The 18,113-nt window shown below is 45.7% G+C and overlaps 1 protein-coding gene across 1 annotated transcript; it reads left to right on the forward strand.

Annotated features, from left to right (window-relative positions):
• Nucleotides 1-10,335: 10,335 nt before the first annotated feature.
• LOC118379817 (endothelin-1) lies at nucleotides 10,336-15,073 on the forward strand. The gene is made up of 5 exons (XM_035766822.2): nucleotides 10,336-10,705; nucleotides 11,172-11,331; nucleotides 11,439-11,588; nucleotides 11,996-12,238; nucleotides 13,765-15,073. The coding sequence occupies exons 1-5, from the start codon at nucleotides 10,645-10,647 to the stop codon at nucleotides 13,883-13,885; spliced, it is 735 nt and encodes a 244-aa protein (XP_035622715.1). The 5' UTR covers nucleotides 10,336-10,644; the 3' UTR covers nucleotides 13,886-15,073.
• Nucleotides 15,074-18,113: the final 3,040 nt, after the last annotated feature.

The raw sequence follows: 18,113 nt of genomic DNA on the forward strand, positions 1-18,113 counted from the left end.
TACAACTGACCCAGGAGATGGGGTAATGTTTCACCCCAAGCCCTGTAACAACTGACCCAGGAGGTGGGATAACATTACACCCCAAGCCCTGTTACAACTGACCCAGGATGTGGGATAACATTACACCCCAAGCCCTGTTACAACTGACCCAGGAGGTGGGGTAATGTTTCACCCCAAGCCCTGTAACAACTGACCCAGGAGGTGGGATAACATTACACCCCAAACCCTGTTACAACTGACCCAGGAGGTGGGATAACATTACACCCCAAGCCCTGTTACCCTGACCCAGGAATGGGGTAATGTTTCACCCCAAGCCCTGTTACAACTGACCCAGGAGGTGGGATAACATTACACCCCAAGTCCTGTTACAACTGACCCAGGAGGTGGGGTAGTGTTTCACCCCAAGCCCTGTTACAACTGACCCAGGATGTGGGATAACATTACACCCCAAGCCCTGTTACAACTGACCCAGGAGGTGGGGTAAAGTTTCACCCCAAGCCCTGTTACAACTGACCCAGGATGTGGGATAACATTACACCCCAAGCCCTGTTACAACTGACCCAGGAGGTGGGGTAATGTTTCACCCCAAGCCCTGTTACAACTGACCCAGGATGTGGGATAACATTACACCCCAAGCCCTGTTACAACTGACCCAGGGGTAAGTTCCACCCCAAGCCCTGTTACAACTGACCAAGGAGGTGGGGTAGTGTTTCACCCCAAGCCCTGTTACAACTGACCCAGGATGTGGGATAACATTACACCCCAAGCCCTGTTACAACTGACCCAGGAGGTGGGATAACATTACACCCCAAGCCCTGTTACAACTGACCCAGGAGGTGGGATAACATTACACCCCAAGCCCTGTTACAACTGACCCAGGATGTGGGATAACATTACACCCCAAGCCCTGTTACAACTGACCCAGGAGGTGGGTAATTCCACCCCAAGCCCTGTTACAACTGACCCAGGAGGTGGGGTAGTGTTTCACCCCAAGCCCTGTAACAACTGACCCAGGAGGTGGGATAACATTACACCCCAAGCCCTGTTACAACTGACCCAGGAGGTGGGATAACATGACACCCCAAGCCCTGTTACAACTGACCCAGGAGATGGGGTAATGTTTCACCCCAAGCCCTGTTACAACTGACCCAGGAGGTGGGATAACATTACACCCCAAGCCCTGTTACAACTGACCCAGGATGTGGGATAACATTACACCCCAAGCCCTGTTACAACTGACCCAGGAGGTGGGGTAATGTTTCACCCCAAGCCCTGTTACAACTGACCCAGGAGGTGGGATAACATTACACCCCAAGCCCTGTTACAACTGACCCAGGAGGTGGGATAACATTACACCCCAAGCCCTGTTACAACTGACCCAGGAGGTGGGATAACATTACACCCCAAGCCCTGTTACAACTGACCCAGGAGGTGGGGTAGTGTTTCACCCCAAGCCCTGTTACAACTGACCCAGGATGTGGGATAACATTACACCCCAAGCCCTGTTACAACTGACCCAGGAGGTGGGATAACATTACACCCCAAGCCCTGTTACACCTGACCCAGGAGGTGGGATAACATTTCACCCCAAGCCCTGTTACAACTGACCCAGGATGTGGGATAACATTACACCCCAAGCCCTGTTACAACTGACCCAGGAGGTGGGGTAGTGTTTCACCCCAAGCCCTGTTACAACTGACCCAGGATGTGGGATAACATTACACCCCAAGCCCTGTTACAACTGACCCAGGAGGTGGGATAACATTTCACCCCAAGCCCTGTTACAACTGACCCAGGAGGTGGGATAACATTTCACCCCAAGCCCTGTAACAACTGACCCAGGAGGTGGGGTAAGTTTCACCCCAAGCCCTGTTACAACTGACCCAGGATGTGGGATAACATTACACCCCAAGCCCTGTTACAACTGACCCAGGATGTGGGATAACATTACACCCCAAGCCCTGTTACAACTGACCCAGGATGTGGGATAACATTACACCCCAAGCCCTGTTACAACTGACCCAGGAGGTGGGATAACATTACACCCCAAGCCCTGTTACAACTGACCCAGGAGGTGGGATAACATTTCACCCCAAGCCCTGTTACAACTGACCCAGGAGGTGGGATAACATTACACCCCAAGCCCTGTTACAACTGACCCAGGAGGTGGGGTAACATTACACCCCAAGCCCTGTTACAAGCCCTGTTATAAGTGGCCCAGGAGGTGGATAACATTACACCCCAAAACCTGTTACAACTGACCCAGGAGGTGGGATAACATTTCACCCCAAGCCCTGTTACACCTGACCCAGGATGTGGGATAACATTACACCCCTAGCCCTGTTACAACTGACCCAGGAGGTGGGGTAGTGTTTCACCCCAAGCCCTGTTACAACTGACCCAGGAGGTGGGGTAGTGTTTCACCCCAAGCCCTGTTACAACTGACCCAGGATGTGGGATAACATTACACCCCAAGCCTTGTTACAACTGACCCAGGAGGTGGGATAACATTACACCCCAAGCCCTGTTACAACTGACCCAGGAGGAGCCCTGTTACAACTGACCCAGGAGGTTGGGTAATGTTTTTCGCAAATCCCTGTTACAACTGACCCAGGATGTGGGATAACATTACACCCCAAGCCCTGTTACAACTGACCCAGGAGGTGGGATAACATTACACCCCAAGCCCTGTTACAACTGACCCAGGAGGTGGGGTAGTGTTTCACCCCAAGCCCTGTTACAACTGACCCAGGAGGTGGGATAACATTACACCCAAGCCCTGTTACAACTGACCCAGGAGGTGGGATAACATTACACCCCAAGCCCTGTTACAACTGACCCCAGGTGGGATAACATTACACCCCAAGCACTGTTACACTTGAACCAGGAGGTGGGTAACATTACACCCCAAGCCCTGTTACAACTGACCCAGGAGGTGGGATAACATTACACCCCAAGCCCTGTTACAACTGACCCAGGAGGTGGGATAACATTACACCCCAAGCCCTGTTACAACTGACCCAGGAGGTGGGATAACATTACACCCCAAGCCCTGTTACAACTGACCCAGGATGTGGGATAACATTACACCCCAAGCCCTGTTACAACTGACCCAGGAGGTGGGGTAGTGTTTCACCCCAAGCCCTGTTACAACTGACCCAGGATGTGGGATAACATTACACCCCAAGCCCTGTTACAACTGACCCAGGAGGTGGGATAACATTACACCCCAAGCCCTGTTACAACTGACCCAGGAGGTGGGATAATATTTCACCCCAAGCCCTGTTACAACTGACCCAGGAGGTGGGATAACATTACACCCCAAGCCCTGTTACAACTGACCCAGGAGGTGGGGTAATGTTTCACCCCAAGCCCTGTTACAACTGACCCAGGATGTGGGATAACATTACACCCCAAGCCCTGTTACAACTGACCCAGGAGGTGGGATAACATTACACCCCAAGCCCTGTTACAACTGACCCAGGAGGTGGGGTAATGTTTCACCCCAAGCCCTATTACAACTGACCCAGGATGTGGGGTAGTGTTTCACCCCAAGCCCTGTTACAACTGACCCAGGAGGTGGGGGTTACAACTGACCCAGGATGTGGGATAACATTACACCCCAAGCCCTGTTACAACTGACCCAGGAGGTGGGGTAGTGTTTCACCCCAAGCCCTGTTACAACTGACCCAGGATGTGGGATAACATTACACCCCAAGCCCTGTTACACTTGACCCAGGAGGTGTGGTAATATTTCACCCCAAGCCCCGTAACAACTGACCCAGGAGGTGGGATAACATTACACCCCAAGCCCTGTTACAACTGACCCAGGAGGTGGGGTACAGTTTCACCCCAAGCCCTGTTACAACTGACCCAGGAGGTGGGATAACATTACACCCCAAGCCCTGTTACAGCTGACCCGTGAGGTGGGGTAATGTTTCACCTCAAGCCCTGTTACAACTGACCCAGGAGGTCGGTAACATTACACCCCAGGCCCTGTTACAACTGACCCAGGAGGTGGGATAACATTACACCCCAAGCCTTGTTACAACTGACCCAGGAGGTGGGGTAATATTACACCCCAAGCCCTGTTACACTGACCCAGGAGGTGGGATAACATTCCATCCCAAGCCCTGTTACAACTGACCCAGGAGGTGGGATAACATTACACCCCAAGCCCTGTTACAACTGACCCAGGATGTGGGATAACATTACACCCCAAGCCCTGTTACACTTGACCCAGGAGGTGTGGTAATATTTCACCCCAAGCCCCGTAACAACTGACCCAGGAGGTGGGGTAAGTTCCACCCCAAGCCCTGTTACAACTGACCCAGGAGGTGCGGTAATGTTTCACCCCAAGCACTGTTACAACTGACCCAGGATGTGGGATAACATTACACCCCAAGCCTTGTTACAACTGACCCAGGAGGTGGGGTAACATTACACCCCAAGCCCTGTTACCACTGACCCAGGAGGTGGGATAATATTCCACCCCAAGCCCTGTTACAACTGACCCAGGAGGTGGGATAACATTACACCCCAAGCCCTGTTACAGATGACCCATGAGGTGGGGTAATGTTTCACCTCAAGCCCTGTTACAACTGACCCAGGAGGTGGGGTAACATTACACCCCAAGCCCTGTTACAACTGACCCAGGATGTGGGATAACATTACACCCCAAGCCCTGTTACAACTGACCCAGGAGGTGGGGTAATGTTTCACCCCAAGCCCTGTTACAACTGACCCAGGAGGTGGGATAACATTACACCCCAAGCCCTGTTACAACTGACCCAGGAGGTGGGATAACATTTCACCCCAAGCCCTGTTACAACTGACCCAGGAGGTGGGATAACATTACACCCCAAGCCCTGTTACAACTGACCCAGGAGGTGGGATAACATTTCACCCCAAGCCCTGTTACAACTGACCCAGGAGGTGGGATAACATTACACCCCAAGCCCTGTTACAACTGACCCAGGAGGTGGGATAACATTACACCCCAAGCCCTGTTACAACTGACCCAGGAGGTGGGGTAGTGTTTCACCCCAAGCCCTGTTACAACTGACCCAGGAGGTGGGATAACATTACACCCCAAGCCCTGTTACAGCTGACCCGTGAGGTGGGGTAATGTTTCACCTCAAGCCCTGTTACAACTGACCCAGGAGGTCGGATAACATTACACCCCAAGCCCTGTTACAACTGACCCAGGAGGTGGGATAACATTACACCCCAAGCCTTGTTACAACTGACCCAGGAGGTGGGGTAATATTACACCCCAAGCCCTGTTACCACTGACCCAGGAGGTGGGATAACATTCCACCCCAAGCCCTGTTACAACTGACCCAGGAGGTGGGATAACATTACACCCCAAGCCCTGTTACAACTGACCCAGGAGGTGGGATAACATTACACCCCAAGCCCTGTTACACTTGACCCAGGAGGTGTGGTAATATTTCACCCCAAGCCCTGTAACAACTGACCCAGGAGGTGGGGTAAGTTCCACCCCAAGCCCTGTTACAACTGACCCAGGAGGTGTGGTAATGTTTCACCCCAAGCACTGTTACAACTGACCCAGGAGGTGGGATAACATTACACCCCAAGCCTTGTTACAACTGACCCAGGAGGTGGGGTAATATTACACCCCAAGCCCTGTTACCAATGACCCAGGAGGTGGGATAACATTCCACCCCAAGCCCTGTTACAACTGACCCAGGAGGTGGGATAACATTACACCCCAAGCCCTGTTACAGATGACCCATGAGGTGGGGTAGAGTTTCACCCAAGCCCTGTTACAACTGACCCAGGAGGTGGGGTAACATTACACCCCAAGCCCTGTTACAACTGACCCAGGAGGTGGGATAACATTACACCCCAAGCCCTGTTACACTGACCCAGGAGGTGTGGTAATATTTCACCCCAAGCCCTGTTACAACTGACCCAGGAGGTGGGGTAAGTTCCACCCCAAGCCCTGTTACAACTGACCCAGGAGGTGGGTAATGTTTCACCCCAAGCACTGTTACAACTGACCCAGGAGGTGGGATAACATTACACCCCAAGCCCTGTTACACTGACCCAGGAGGTGGGATAACATTACACCCCAAGCCCTGTTACAACTGACCCAGGAGGTGGGATATTCCACCCCAAGCCCTGTTACACCCCAGGAGATAACATTTCACCCCAAGCCCTGTTACAACTGACCCTGTTTCACCCCAAGCCCTGTTACAACTGACCCAGGAGGTGGGGTAACATTACACCCCAAGCCCTGTTACAACTGACCCAGGAGGTGGGGTAGCGTTTCACCCCAAGCACTGTTACAACTGACCCAGGAGGTGGGGTAACATTACACCCCAAGCCCTGTTACAAGTGACCCAGGAGGTGAGGTAGCGTTTCACCCCAAGCCTGTTACAACTGACCCAGGAGGTGGGGTAACATTACACCCCAAGCCCTGTTACAACTGACCCAGGAGGTGGGGTAAGTTCCACCCCAAGCCCTGTTACAACTGACCCAGGAGGTGGGATAACATTTCACCCAAGCCCTGTTACAACTGACCCAGGAGGTGGGGTAGTGTTTCACCCCAAGCCCTGTTACAACTGACCCAGGATGTGGGATAACATTACACCCCAAGCCCTGTTACAACTGACCCAGGAGGTGGGGTAACATTACACCCCAAGCCCTGTTACAACTGACCCAGGAGGTGGGATAATATTTCACCCCAAGCCCTGTTACAACTGACCCAGGAGGTGGGGTAGTGTTTCACCCCAAGCCCTGTTACAACTGACCCAGGAGGTGGGATAACATTACACCCCAAGCCCTGTTACAACTGACCCAGGAGGTGGGATAACATTACACCCCAAGCCCTGTTACAACTGACCCAGGAGGTGGGGTAATGTTTCACCCCAAGCCCTGTTACAACTGACCCAGGAGGTGGGATAACATTACACCCCAAGCCCTGTTACAACTGACCCAGGAGGTGGGATAACATTACACCCCAAGCCCTGTTACAACTGACCCAGGAGGTGGGATAACATTACACCCCAAGCCCTGTTACAACTGACCCAGGAGGTGGGATAACATTACACCCCAAGCCCTGTTACAACTGACCCAGGAGGTGGGGTAATGTTTCACCCCAAGCCCTGTTACAACTGACCCAGGAGGTGGGATAACATTACACCCCAAGCCCTGTTACAACTGACCCAGGAGGTGGGATAACATTACACCCCAAGCCCTGTTACAACTGACCCAGGAGGTGGGATAACATTTCACCCCAAGCCCTGTAACAACTGACCCAGGAGGTGGGATAACATTACACCCCAAGCCCTGTTACAACTGACCCAGGAGGTGGGATAACATTACACCCCAAGCCCTGTTACAACTGACCCAGGAGGTGGGGTAATGTTTCACCCCAAGCCCTGTTACAACTGACCCAGGATGTGGGATAACATTACACCCCAAGCCCTGTTACAACTGACCCAGGAGGTGGATAACATTACACCCCAAGCCCTGTTACAACTGACCCAGGAGGTGGGATAACATTACACCCCAAGCCCTGTTACAACTGACCCAGGAGGTGGGGTAATGTTTCACCTCAAGCCCTGTTACAACTGACCCAGGAGGTGGGATAACATTACACCCCAAGCCCTGTTACAACTGACCCAGGAGGTGGGATAACATTTACACCCCAAGCCCTGTTACAACTGACCCAGGAGGTGGGATAACATTACACCCCAAGCCCTGTTACAACTGACCCAGGAGGTGGGGTAAGTTCCACCCCAAGCCCTGTTACAACTGACCCAGGAGGTGGGATAACATTACACCCCAAGCCCTGTTACAACTGACCCAGGAGGTGGGATAACATTACACCCCAAGCCCTGTTACAACTGACCCAGGAGGTGGGATAACATTACACCCCAAGCCCTGTTACAACTGACCCAGGAGGTGGGATAACATTTCACCCCAAGCCCTGTTACAACTGACCCAGGAGGTGGGATAACATTTCACCCCAAGCCCTGTTACAACTGACCCAGGAGGTGGGATAACATTTCACCCCAAGCCCTGTTACAACTGACCCAGGAGGTGGGGTAACATTACACCCCAAGCCCTGTTACAACTGATTTAACATTTCACCCAAGCCCTGTTACAACTGACCCAGGAGGTGGGATAACATTACACCCCAAGCCCTGTTACAACTGACCCAGGAGGTGGGATAACATTTCCCCCCAAGCCCTGTTACAACTGAACCAGGAGGTGGGGTCATGTTTCATCCCAAGCCCTGTTACCACTGACCCAGGAGGTGGGATAGGGTTTCACCCCAAGCCCTGTTACAACTGACCCAGGAGGTGGGGTAAAGTTTCACCTCAAGCCCTGTTACAACTGACCCAGGAGGTGGTTTAAATTGTGGTTTAAATTGAGACAAAGTGACACGTTGTCTGTTGGATGTAAAGAGATAATACAAATACCAAGTTATAGCAGACAGAATAGAAGCTGTTCCTATCAAACAATCTCTGAGAAATTGACAAAAAATATATAATCGTGTTACACGTGTTACCCTGGTCTCCCCTACAAGAGCACTATTTGTAGTCTAACGTTTTAACATTTGTGGCACAAATCCAATGCAAGTCAATGGTACCTACAGTGCATTTGGAAAGTATTCAGACCCCTTGACTTTTTCCACATTTTGTTACATTACAGCCTTATTCTAATATGTATTAAATATGTATATCCCCTCATCAATCTACACACAATACCCAATAATGAGAAAGCGAAAACAGGTTTTAGACATTTTTGAAAATGTATAAAAAAAAAAAAAACTTTGCTATGAGACTCGAAATTGAGCTCAGGTGCATCCTGTTTCCATAGATCATCCTTAAGATGTTTCTACAAGCTTCTCTTCTGGAGGAAGCCTGACACCATCCCTTTGGTGAAGCATGGTGGTGGCAGCCTCATGCTGTGGGGATGTTTTTCAGTGGCAGGGATTGGGAGACTAGTCAGGATCGAGGGAAAGATGAACGGAGCAAAGTACAGAGAGATTCTTGATGAAAACCTGCTCCAGAGCGCTCAGGACCTCAGACTGGGGTGAAGGTTCACCTTCCATCAGGACAACAACAGTAAGCACACAGCCAAGACAACGCAGGAGTGGCTTCAGGACAAGTCTCTGAATGTCCTTGAGTGGCCCAGCCAGAGCCCGGTCTTGAACTCGATCGAACATCTCTGGAGATACCTGAAAATAGCAGACCAGAGGCAGTAGTGATGACCAGGGATGTTCTCTGTTTAGTGAGTCCACCAGACCAGAGGCAGTAGTGATGACCAGGGATGTTCTCTGTTTAGTGAGTCCACCAGACCAGAGGCAGTAGTGATGACCAGGGATGTTCTCTGTTTAGTGAGTCCACCAGACCAGAGGCAGTAGTGATGGCCAGGGATGTTCTCTTGATAAGTGCGTGAATTAGACCATTTTCCTGTCCTGCTAAGCATTCAAAATGTAACTTTTGAGTGTCAAGGAAAATGTATGGAGTAAAAAGTATGTAGTCTGTATGTAATGTAGTGTAGTGAAACTAAAAGTTGTCAAAAATATAAATAGTAAAGTACAGATACCCACCCAATAAACTACTTAAGTAGTACTTCAAAGTATGTTTAAGTACTTTACACCACTGGTGTAGACCAACAGTGAAATGCTTACTTAGGGGCCCTTACCAACAATGCAGAGAGAATAAAACATCAATAATATAAACATAATAACACGAGGAATAAATACACATTGGGGAACGATAACTTGGCTGTCTCTATAGACACAGGGTACCATCTTTAGTTTGGCAGAGGGAAAATGCACTCTGCGCCATTCTGGCTAAAGCATCTATCATAGGTAACATTTGGAGTGCCATAACCACCAATGTAGTCCGCAATGCCTGCGTAATAGTCTACCGTAGGACTAATTCAAATAAATTGCATCGAGTTGGCTCTTGTTGCAATGACATATATTCCCTTGATGTTGGATGTCTTCAAGATATACTTTAGTTCGAATTATTCGGTTAATCACAAATAAATATATATATTATATGTATACTGAATTATATATATATATATATATATATATACTCATTATAGTCAAGTAAGTCAGAACTTAACGTCTGTGGTTAACATTTAAAATAATTGTAGATGATCTCTCGAGGACTGGCGATGTCAAGCTCATCTATCGATACTTTATCTCCATCTAGTGTCCCAGCAGCGCATTTACCTCTTCGGTTCCCCATTCAGAACTTGGCTTGCGCCGTCGCCCGCCAACCGGTGTCTCCATCCCACCCTCGGAATCGAGGAATTTCTAAGTTCTTATCTTGGTTTGCACGTTGCTTGTCGGTGAATATTAACAAACAGCATTGTCTACGAATAAGCCAAAGGACCAACTTGTTTACACGCGACTGAAGGGGAGAGGGGGGGAGGAGGTGAGTGCTTAGTATATAAAGTACAGAAGGCAGACGTGGAGCCACTGACAGAACAGAGCAAGTGGTATGCTTTTGCGCTCCTTCGTAAAGAGGTAACTTGTATCCAAACTTACGCAGTTGACACTGTGTCGCTTTTTGGAACGTTTTCCTTGACCAAGGAATATTCCATTTTGTGAAAAAGTTATTCTTTCTGGACTGAAGAAAGATCAAGATGGATTTAAGAATATTTTTCTCCGTGTTGTCAATTGTGTACTCTGGAATTGTACAAACAGGTAAGATCTTGCAAAGAGACTCATGTTTTGTTAGCATAACTCTTCAATAGGCTATGGATGTGTGTTTCAGTATTTCTTTCAACATAAACGGTCAAATCAGTGTACGTATAATAAGATAATAGTAGATAATGAACAATATAATAATATAACAATAAATAATACTCCTAAATACTCGAATCCCCTGTGAAGTCATTTAAGTAACCTATTTGATAATTAATTGTTGTGATATTGTTATAATATTATATGTGTGAACATTATGAAGAAAAGGATTAGGTTGTAAGCACCGCGTTTTAACTTATAAGCACTGCGTTTTAGCCATTTGACTGTGCAAACAGGTGGCTAGGTTACTGCAGCAAGCCATTGACATTCCAAGTATCCCGTCATAACATTATATGCATATGACAATTTCTGTCAAAGATTCAATATTGGTTATAATTAACATGCCATGATACTTTCTCCTTCACAGTTACATCTGCCCCTATGGGAAAAGAAACAGCGGTAGCCACCCCAGCCTCCCCGGTGCCAGTGCGCCACATCAGGAACAAGCGATGCTCCTGCGCAACGTTCCTAGACAAGGAGTGCGTTTACTTCTGTCACCTGGACATCATATGGGTCAACACGCCTGAGTACGTCACTTTTCCAACCGATTCTATCGGTTCTATTCTATTAATTCCATGTAATGTAACTGGTTGGCTTGGTTACAGTTGGCTAATGATTTCGTTCATGTATTTAGGCGCGTGGTTTCCTACGGACTGGGCAACGCATCTAGAAAGAAGCGCGCAATCAAGGATCCCGAGGTCTCCCAACGGGACCCTCGATGTAAGTGCGTCAGCGAAGATGACGGCACGTGTATAAGATTCTGTCAGATGGAAAATCACCTCAGGTATAACACGTTGCAAAATATTAACACACCACTTTATTTAGTTCTAACTTGTCAGAACCTATTTGCATAATGGCATTAGCCTGCTATTTGGGGGTAATTACGCTTGTTCCATTCCATTACTGCAACGTGGATGTTGGAACATTGTAGCCTGTACACATTACGATAAATACATCACATTTTGTGTTTGGTAGCTTTATTTCAAATATACTTCTCTATTTACCTTGGTGATCTATTCAGTTCGATTCTCATTTGAGCTGCTGCCAACAACGCAAATCACCGTAACGTGTGTGAACACGTTTACACGTCGTCGTGTTATTTTCTCCCTTAAATGTTGCGAAACCATAAGGATTCATGGAAAGTCGACTCAATGCTCATGTGTTGTACACGTTCGCTCTTTCTTTCTTTAGATACGGGACAGCAGCCTTGATCCATCCCGAGTCAGACACAGTGATCCGTCGCGTGCCAGACACCGTGATCCGTCCCGTGCCAGACACCGTGATCCGTCCCGTGCCAGACACCGTGATCCGTCCCGTGCCAGACACCGTGATCCGTCGCGTGCCAGACACCGTGATCCGTCCCACCCTTGCTGAGTATGCTTGGAGGCGGCAGTGCAAACTCAAGCTGGCAGCCAAAACGTCTAGGATTCAAAGGTAAGAGAAACCACTCTGCTTAGAGAAAATTAGAGAAAAAAAAGAAACAAAGAAACAAACATCTTCTTAGTATCTTTTCTTTATGTGGGAGATGTGATATGGAATTTACACACCCAGACTCAGACTACCAAGACATGTATAACCGCTCTCAGAGACTGTTCTGTCACATCTCCTTTCGTGTATAACCGCTCTCAGAGACTGTTCTGTCACATCTCCTTTCATGTATAACCGCTCTCAGAGACTGTTCTGTCACATCTCCTTTCATGTATAACCGCTCTCAGAGACTGTTCTGTCACATCTCCTTTCATGTATAACCGCTCTCAGAGACTGTTCTGTCACATCTCCTTTCGTGTATAACCGCTCTCAGAGACTGTTCTGTCACATCTCCTTTCATGTATCATCATGTTTAGAAACATAACCCCTGTCAGTCTGCTCCGTTAGAAATATAACCCCTGTCAGTCTGCTCTGTTAGAAACATAACCCCCGTCAGTCTGCTCTGTTAGAAACATAACCCCTGTCAGTCTGCTATGTTAGAAACATAACCCCTGTCAGTCTTCTATGTTAGAAACATAACCCCTGTCAGTCTGCTATGTTAGAAACATAACCCCTGTCAGTCTTCTATGTTAGAAACATAACCCCTGTCAGTCTGCTATGTTAGAAACATAACCCATGTCAGTCTGCTCTGTTAGAAACATAACCCCTGTCAGTCTGCTCTGTTAGAAAACATAACCCCTGTCAGTCTGCTCTGTTAGAAACATAGCCCCTGTCAGTCTGCTCTGTTAGAAACACAACCCCTGTCAGTCTGCTATGTTATAAACATAACCCCTGTCAGTCTGCTCTGTTAGAAACATAACCCCTGTCAGTCTGCTCTGTTAGAAACATAACCCCTGTCAGTCTGCTCTGTTAGAAACATAACCCCTGTCAGTCTGCTCTGTTAGAAACATAACCCCCGTCAGTCTGCTCTGTTAGAAACATAACCCCTGTCAGTCTGCTATGTTAGAAACATAACCCCGTCAGTCTGCTCTGTTAGAAACATAACCCCCGTCAGTCTGCTCTGTTAGAAACATAACCCTGTCAGTCTTCTATGTTAGAAACATAACCCCTGTCAGTCTGCTCTGTTAGAAACATAACCCCTGTCAGTCTGCTCTGTTAGAAACATAACCCCTGTCAGTCTGCTCTGTTAGAAACATAACCCCTGTCAGTCTGCTCTGTTAGAAACATAACCCCTGTCAGTCTGCTCTGTTAGAAACATAACCCCTGTCAGTCTGCTCTGTTAGACACATTAATAACATGGAAACATATAAGGTTAATTGCTGAGCAAGTCTGTTTGACTGCACCATGACAGGTTAGGCCAACCTTGTGGTTTTAGTTAGTTAGGATGTTGACAACTGATTGACGTCATTGCAAATCACAATCAACATTATCTGAATTACACTGTCGTAATTAATATTAGCCCCTGAGAGGATAAATAAAGTTGTTTGAGTCTGATTATTGATGTGTAACAGGTCTCTCCTCTTTTTCTCCAGGGTGAAACACAGAGACCACAAAGCAGTTGGCCCCTCAGCTCTAAGGGCCACAGTCAAAGCTTGCCTGCTGCTGGAGAAGTGGACGGTGAAACAACGACACAAGCCAAGAGAAGGGAGATGAGAAGAGAGATGAGGAGAGAGATGAGGATACACAGGCGCACCTTGTGGGAGATGTCCACATACTCTGTCACACTCACAGAGGGTAGAGATCCATCCATCTCTTTCTATCCACCTGCCATTGGGGACTCATATGCTGTGGTCCCTGGAGATGCATTGGATTCTCCACAGGAAGCCTGCCACTGGACCCCCATGTTGGCTCAATGGTGTGCGTCATGAAAGGGGATGAATGACTGTGCTGGTGGGTGCCGCGTCCAGTCTCTCCACTGAACGTGTCCCTCTTCATCAGTGAGATGCAGACGGTCGGAGATACAAGCAGGAGAAATCAGAGGAACAGGTGTCAACGTTACTGACACCACATCCTGAAGACAAGGATGGACACTTGATGGTCCTCCCATGTACTGTCTGTGGACACACCCTTTGGACTTCAACTGCAACCTTCAAACAGAGCTTCAGATCATATCTGATGACTTGAATGACTGAAACTTGAATCTCTACATTCCTTTGACTGTCACTGGGTTTGAGACACCGGGCTACTTCACACAACGGCGTCAGAAGCACTGTTGCTGCTAGCCTGTCCAAAGCTCTTGTGTCTGCTCTTTTCAAGAACATGTTGGATTCAAAGAAGATCACAATCTCATAGACTTGTTGAATTGACTCTATGGCCCGGCATAAGTAACTCAACAGATTGATTCCAGGTGTTGTCATAGTTTGACGGAGGTTTCTCACCTTTGACAGACCTAACCTTTCCAAATGATTCATTAGAACTTGGGAGTTTTCTGCTAATATTGATTTCTGTCTCTGTTTGTCTGAGATTTCTCTATACACATTGTATAATATTGAATCACTATATATTTAATACACATTGTATAATAATGAATCACTATAAATGTAATACACATTGTATAATAATGAATCACTATAAATGTAATACACATTGTATAATAATTCATCACTATATATGTAATACACACTGTATAATAATTAATTATTATATATTTATACACATTGTATAATAATTCATCACTATATATTTAATGCACATTGTTCTGTCCCTATGTCTTATTTATTGCATTCATTTATAGTCATATTGGCCCATGATATGATAATATGTTGTATGTCATTTCTGTGAAATCATTTTGTCGCCAAGATAGTTTTGGCAAAACTTAGGGAAATAAATTGTCACACTTATTTAAAATGACTTTACCTATCTGTCTGTTACACACTCACAAACATTATATTTCAACTCACTTCAATTCAATTCATTCATATTGATAGATCTTTACTGTCCCCGAATGGGCAATTTGTTTGCACACAAAAACACAAAGTGTGTAAGTGGAATTATTTGCATCAAAAGTTTAATGATTTCAGCTCAAAAATGACAGTTGGAAGTGATGATGTCACAACGGAGAGCCTTAGAATGTCATTTTAACGGATGGAGTGATCTAAAACAGCAGCTGTAGATATGTTGTAGATATGTTGTAGATATGCTGTAGATATGTTGTAGATATGTTGTAGATATGTTGTAGATGTGTTGTAGATATGCTGTAGATATGCTGTAGATATGTTGTAGATATGTTGTAGATATGTTGTAGATATGTTGTAGATATTGTGTAGATATTGTGTAGATATGTTGTAGATATTGTGTAGATATGTTGTAGATATTGTGTAGATATGCTGTAGATATTGTGTAGATATGTTGTAGATATTGTGTAGATATGTTGTAGATATTGTGTAGATATGTTGTAGATGTGTTGTAGATATTGTGTAGATATGTTGTAGATATTGTGTAGATATGTTGTAGATATTGTGTAGATATGCTGTAGATATTGTGTAGATATGCTGTAGATATTGTGTAGATATGTTGTAGATATTGTGTAGATATTGTGTAGATATGTTGTAGATATTGTGTAGATATGTTGTAGATATTGTGTAGATATGCTGTAGATATTGTGTAGATATGTTGTAGATATTGTGTAGATATGTTGTAGATATTGTGTAGATATGTTGTAGATGTGTTGTAGATATGCTGTAGATATGTTGTAGATATGCTGTAGATATGTTGTAGATATGTTGTAGATATGTTGTAGATATGTTGTAGATATGCTGTAGATATGTTGTAGATATGTTGTAGATATGCTGTAGATATGTTGTAGATATGTTGTAGTTATGTTGTAGATATGTTGTAGATATGTTGTAGATGTGTTGTAGATATGCTGTAGATATGCTGTAGATATGTTGTAGATATGCTGTAGATATGTTGTAGATATGTTGTAGATATGTTGTAGATATTGTGTAGATATTGTGTAGATATGTTGTAGATATTGTGTAGATATGTTGTAGATATTGTGTAGATATGCTGTAGATATTGTGTAGATATGTTGTAGATATTGTGTAGATATGTTGTAGATATTGTGTAGATATGTTGTAGATGTGTTGTAGATATGCTGTAGATATGTTGTAGATATGCTGTAGATATGTTGTAGATATGTTGTAGATATGTTGTAGATATTGTGTAGATATGTTGTAGATATGCTGTAGATATTGTGTAGATATGTTGTAGATATGTTGTAGATATTGTGTAGATATGTTGTAGATATGTTGTAGATATGCTGTAGATATTGTGTAGATATGTTGTAGATATGCTGTAGATATGCTGTAGATATTTTGTAGATATGTTGTAGATATGTTGTAGATATTGTGTAGATATGTTGTAGATATTGTGTAGATATGTTGTAGATATTGTGTAGATATGCTGTAGATATTGTGTAGATATGTTGTAGATATGCTGTAGATATTGTGTAGATATGTTGTAGATATGCTGTAGATATTGTGTAGATATGTTGTAGATATGCTGTAGATATTGTGTAGATATGTTGTAGATATTGTGTAGATATGTTGTAGATATTGTGTAGATATGTTGTAGATATTGTGTAGATATGCTGTAGATATTGTGTAGATATGCTGTAGATATTGTGTAGATATGTTGTAGATATTGTGTAGATATGCTGTAGATATTGTGTAGATATGTTGTAGATATTGTGTAGATATGTTGTAGATATGCTGTAGATATGTTGTACGTGATAGATAGTCAGACGTGCTTTCCTCTCTCCATTTCTGGTAGTCAGACGTGCTTTCCTCTCCCCATTTCGATCAAGATATAGGAATACTCAAACTGTGCTTTCTCTGATACGACAAGTGACTCAACTCAGCAAAATTCACACATATCAACCAGCCTGAGTCAATCTGAAGCGATTCTCTAACAGCAGCACTCGCCTTAGTGACCCAACCTTCCCTGCGCTCTCTGAGGGTCTGTTGAGACATAAAGTGCATTCGGAAAGTATTCAGACCCCTTCACTTTCCCCACAGTTTGTTATGCCTTATTCTAAAATGGATGACATAGTTTTTCCCCCTCATCACAGTACCCCAATACCCCATAAACAGGTTCTTAGACATTGTTTGATAAAGGTATAAAAAGACAAACCACCTTATTTACATCGGTATTCAGACCCTTTGCTATGGGACTTGAAATTAAGCTCAGGTGCATCCTGTTTGATCACCCTTGAGGTAAAGTCAATTGATTAGATGTCAGTAGTATAACTGAATGCATTCAACTGAAATGTGTCTTCTGCATCTAACCCAACCACTGCCTTAATCACCCAGGGAGCAGTGGGTTAACTGCCTTGTTCAGGGGTAGAACGACAGATTTATTTTATCTTGTCAGCTCAGGGATTTGATCCAGCAACCTTTTGGTTACTGGCACAACACTCTTACCACTAGGCTACCTGCCTGTCTATGTAAGGCCCCACAGTTGATAGTGCATATCAGAGCAAAAAATAATTGTCTGGAATTGTCTGTAGAGCTCCAAGACAGGCACAGATCTGGGGAAGGGTACCAAACAAATTCTGCAGCATAGAAGGTCCCCAAGCACACACTGGCCTCCAACATTTTTAAATGGAAAGAGCCTGGCCAAACCGAGCAATCGGGTAGAAGGGCCTTAGACAGGGAGGTGACCAAGGACCCATGGTCACTCTGACAGAGCTCCATAGTTACTCTGTGGAGATGGGAGAACCTTCCATAAGAACAACTGTCTCTGCAGCACTCCACCAATCAGGCCTTTATGGTAAAGTGGCCAGACAGAAGCCACTCCTCAGTAAAGGACAAATGACAGTCTGCTTGGTTTTTGCCAAAAGTTACCTAAAGACTCTCAGACCATGAGAGAAAAAGTTTAT

Source organism: Oncorhynchus keta, chromosome 20, assembly GCF_023373465.1.
Source record: "Oncorhynchus keta strain PuntledgeMale-10-30-2019 chromosome 20, Oket_V2, whole genome shotgun sequence".
NCBI lineage: Eukaryota > Metazoa > Chordata > Actinopteri > Salmoniformes > Salmonidae > Oncorhynchus > Oncorhynchus keta.